Source organism: Solanum pennellii, chromosome 2, assembly GCF_001406875.1.
Source record: "Solanum pennellii chromosome 2, SPENNV200".
In the NCBI taxonomy this organism is placed as follows: Eukaryota; Viridiplantae; Streptophyta; class Magnoliopsida; order Solanales; family Solanaceae; genus Solanum; species Solanum pennellii.
The window spans coordinates 50,093,761-50,097,719 of NC_028638.1; the positions used below are offsets into that span (position 1 = coordinate 50,093,761).

General features: G+C 27.8%; 1 protein-coding gene across 8 annotated transcripts in view; it reads left to right on the top strand.

Annotated features, from left to right (window-relative positions):
- LOC107010231 (catalase isozyme 2-like) overlaps positions 1-3,959 on the top strand; it is a 77,188-nt gene that overhangs the window by 6,758 nt on the left and 66,471 nt on the right. For 2 of the 8 annotated variants that reach the window (XM_027914457.1, XM_027914461.1), the window contains exon 4: positions 2,856-3,115. The exons of 4 other annotated variants lie outside the window; for them this stretch is intronic. In XM_027914457.1, coding sequence (XP_027770258.1) covers positions 2,856-2,865 — 10 coding nt within the window. In that variant the 3' untranslated portion in view covers positions 2,866-3,115. Of the gene's footprint in view, positions 1-2,855; positions 3,116-3,959 lie in introns of those variants that run through there. 2 more of the 8 variants (XM_027914462.1, XM_027914458.1) reach the window with 2 other exon arrangements.

The window sequence follows — 3,959 nt, forward strand, 5'->3', positions numbered from 1 at the left end:
ATAATTTTTAAAAAAAAATTAGAAGTAATAAATATAAATTTAAAACTAATCTTTTAACTTCCGTTAAATGAAGGGTATATGTGAGCCATTTTGTAACAGCAGGGGCATATATGAGCCGTTTGTATAACGGTAAGGGCATATATGAGCCACTTTTATAACGAGGAGTATATCAGTTCTAAATGACAAAGTTGAGGGGTATATCAGACCATTTTCCCTTTTTTTTAAAAAAATAGCATACTTACTTTTTTTTTGAACCCTCTCTCCCACAAATTTGCCTCCTTGGAGAATAATATTTTTTGAAAGTTATTTTTTTCAGAAAAGGGTCAACATTGCCCCTGAACTATGCGAAATAGCTATACCTTCCATTACATTTTGGGATCAAAAATACCCTGTCGTTATCTTAGGAGACCACAAATACCCTCAAGAGTTAATACCCCAATTTTTTAGTGACGTGGCATGCCATATGGGACTAATCTCTCCACTTAAGCGTTGCCAACTAAGATTCACTATGAAAGAACTTGACTTTTAGTGGCGACAAAGTTGCCACAAAATCCTAAAATATTGCCACTAAAGGCTATGAATTTTTTCAACAGAAAAAATGATAATTAATTTTCAATTGTAACCTAATTTTCTAAAATAAATAACTTGCAATATCAATATTAAAAACACCCAATATTATTACAAAAAATCATGAATATTATTTCTCGATTCACATCTCCTACAATATAATGCATCATTGTACATTTTATACATTTACATATAACATAAAAATAAAACATACAGTGTCTTCAAAATCCTACTTAATCGATATCATTTATGTTTTTTAAAAACAATAAAGAAAAAAACACAAAATTAGAATTTAATGTTTAGAACTTTTAGTGACGAATTTCGGGCTTTTGTGGCGACTATTGTCGCCGCTAAAAGTCTAGTTCTTTTGTAGTGAATCTTAGTTGGCAATGCTTAGGTGGAAAGATTAGTCCCGCGTGGCTTGTCAAGTCAATAAAAATGAGGTGTTAACTCTTGAGGGTATATATGGTCTCTTAGGATAACAACATGAGCATTTATTATCCCAAAATATAATGGAGAGTATAAATGATCTATTTCACATTGTTCAAGGGCAATTTTGACCCTTTTTCGTATTTTTTTATTAACAGTTGAAATAAAAAATGAAGATTGTGTAAGAAATTTGATAGACCCATTTTTTTTGCATCACAGTTAATAGAATTCAAAAGGAGTTACTTAAAATTCAATGATGTTTTTATATATTTTCTTTTAATTTTTTTAATTACTATTAGTAGTTTATTATTTGTTTTTTATCAAGATGACATGTTTTTATTTATGTGAATTTCATATGTCAAAGTTTTTCAAATAAATGTGAGAGCACATTACACGTACCACTGATGTGTGTTTCTCAAACTAATAAATGATAGTTTATGTATGAAACTCATACTGTAAATATTTTATATATGAAACTCAAAACAAGATAGTTTAGGTGTATTTTTTACACGTATTATATATTGTCTAGTTATCATGGTAATATATTTACAATATATGTAATTTTCAGGATATTGTATTATTGATGGCCAGAGACTAACATAAATGAAAGATCAATTTAGGATGACATATAATACATATATTTGTTGTGAACTTTTTTTCAGGAGAATGTATTGATGATGGCTTAATGAGAAGACTTTGAATTAAGGCGTAATAAGTGGCAATTCAAAATATCTATTAAGAGTGCTCGGGAAAAAAATTGTCCCTAAGATTTGAAAATAAAAAGTTTAAAATCATATATTTATATAAAGTAGATTCCTAGACCCGCATAAATGGCTCCGCCACAAGCAAGAATTCCCTTTTAAATTTATTTATTTTCAAAACTAGCCTTCCACTTTCATAAAAAGATGTGACTTTTATGAAATTTTGCTACTTTAACGAGGAGGTGCTACTTTAATCAAAAGTTGTAACTTTTATGGAAAATTGTGACTTTAATGAAGAGTTGCGATTTTTATGAAAAATTGTTACTTTTGTGAAGAGTTGCTACTTTAATAAAGAGTTGCGACTTTATGAAAAGTTGTAACTTTTACGAAAGGTTGTGAACTTTCGATGGGTTGTAACTTTTCCAAATAGTTGTAACATTTCTTATAAGGCACAATAAATATTTGTTCACACTACATTTTGTTATCTATAAATAGAGTAATTTCTCTCATTTTATATCAACAAAAATTTTGATCTTCTTCTTCTACTTCTATAAAATCAAATATTCATGTACTTTACTCCTGTTGAATGACTTACTGACACCACTGTTTTGTATCAATAAGTTGGTGAATAAAATCGTTCGATCATGAGAGGATGTAATTCTCTAGACCTCGGGTATTGGAGGCAGTGACTGATGCAGGATTTCTATTAAGGGGTTTGAAAAAAAATAGTAATTTTAACCCCTAAACCAGCCTCTATATTTATATTCGGCAGGTTCAAAATCAATAGATAAACATAAAAATTCTTAAATATACAACATAATTTTTTGCCGAGTTATCACTTTTATGAAAAGTTATGATTTTTATGAAAGTTTTTGACCATTTTGAAGGTTGTAACTTTACCAAAGAGTTGTAACTTTTCTGGTAAGACACAATAATCATTAGTTCACACTACCCTTTGTTGTCTATAAATAATGGATTTTTTTCTCCTACCTTTTAAGTTTCACTTAGGTGATAATTTTATTCAATAGACCTTTAAATTTTCATATTTGAACTTCTAAATATTTTGACTTTAATTTTGTCATGATCATTTGTAGGCTGCAAATTTTGTTCGATAGTAACTTATGATTTGAGAATTGTGAAACTTAATCATTATCGCAGATTCTTTTAATGCAGAACAAGATAAAGAATAAAGACATGCAAAGCGATGAAACTAATTGCAAGTGAGGCAAGTCCTGCATGGATCAAGGTTGTTGGCATTCCAAAATTATGTGAGTAATCATATAGTTCTACACTTTCAATTTTTCTTAAACTTCGGCTGCAATTAATTTGATTTGTATGAAGTGTAGTATTTTGTCTTGATTTCTTCACCCCTTTTATTGATTTGAAATGATGGTGTATCGAAAACAACTTTCTTTTCCTCCAAGATAAGAGTAGGCTCTGTGTCCACACTATTCTTTTCATATCTCACTTGTGAGATTATAATGAAATAATCGTTTGTATGTGGAATGGTGTAAATTTTAGTAATTTGAAATTCTTTTATTAGCAAACAAATATTGTGAATAAGATTAATGTGAACTAGGATATGATATTTCAATTTTTTTACTTTCTTCTCATAATACATAATTTCAATGTTCATGTTTAACAGAATGAATATACATTTTCATTAATTATTGGCTAGAAATATGTTCCTGTCTTTTCAATAGTAATTCTTTTGTTTTTATGTTAGATTAAACTTTTTGATTATCTCTTTTCAAATAGTTATTTTTCAATACATTTGATTTAAAAATATTTCTTCTGAATGTCAACATTATAAAACTAAAAGTTTGTGTTTTTCCTTATTATCTTTGGGTATTAACAAAAAAAATAAAATCTACTTTTCGCGCGAATAAATTAGCTAGTGAAATAATAAATAGATATATCATTTAATATCAATTATAGTTATTTTATGCTAAATTTTATACTTAATCTTTTTAGAATAAAGTTATATTAATTTATATTATAAAATCCAATAACTTAGACTTAAAATTTCATATTCTAAATCAGTCTATTAAAATTACACAAGTTAGACAATTGAAGTTATAACAAATATTACATTGTCAAGATTAGTAACAGATAAGTACTAAGGATAAAAAATAATATATTTTTATAGTAAGTATTTTTTTTCTTTTACCGCGTTTATTATTTTTGCTTTTTTAACCGCGTAAAAGAAACACTGCGTAGGTTAGAAGCCACGCGGTTCAATCACTATAAAATGACACGCTG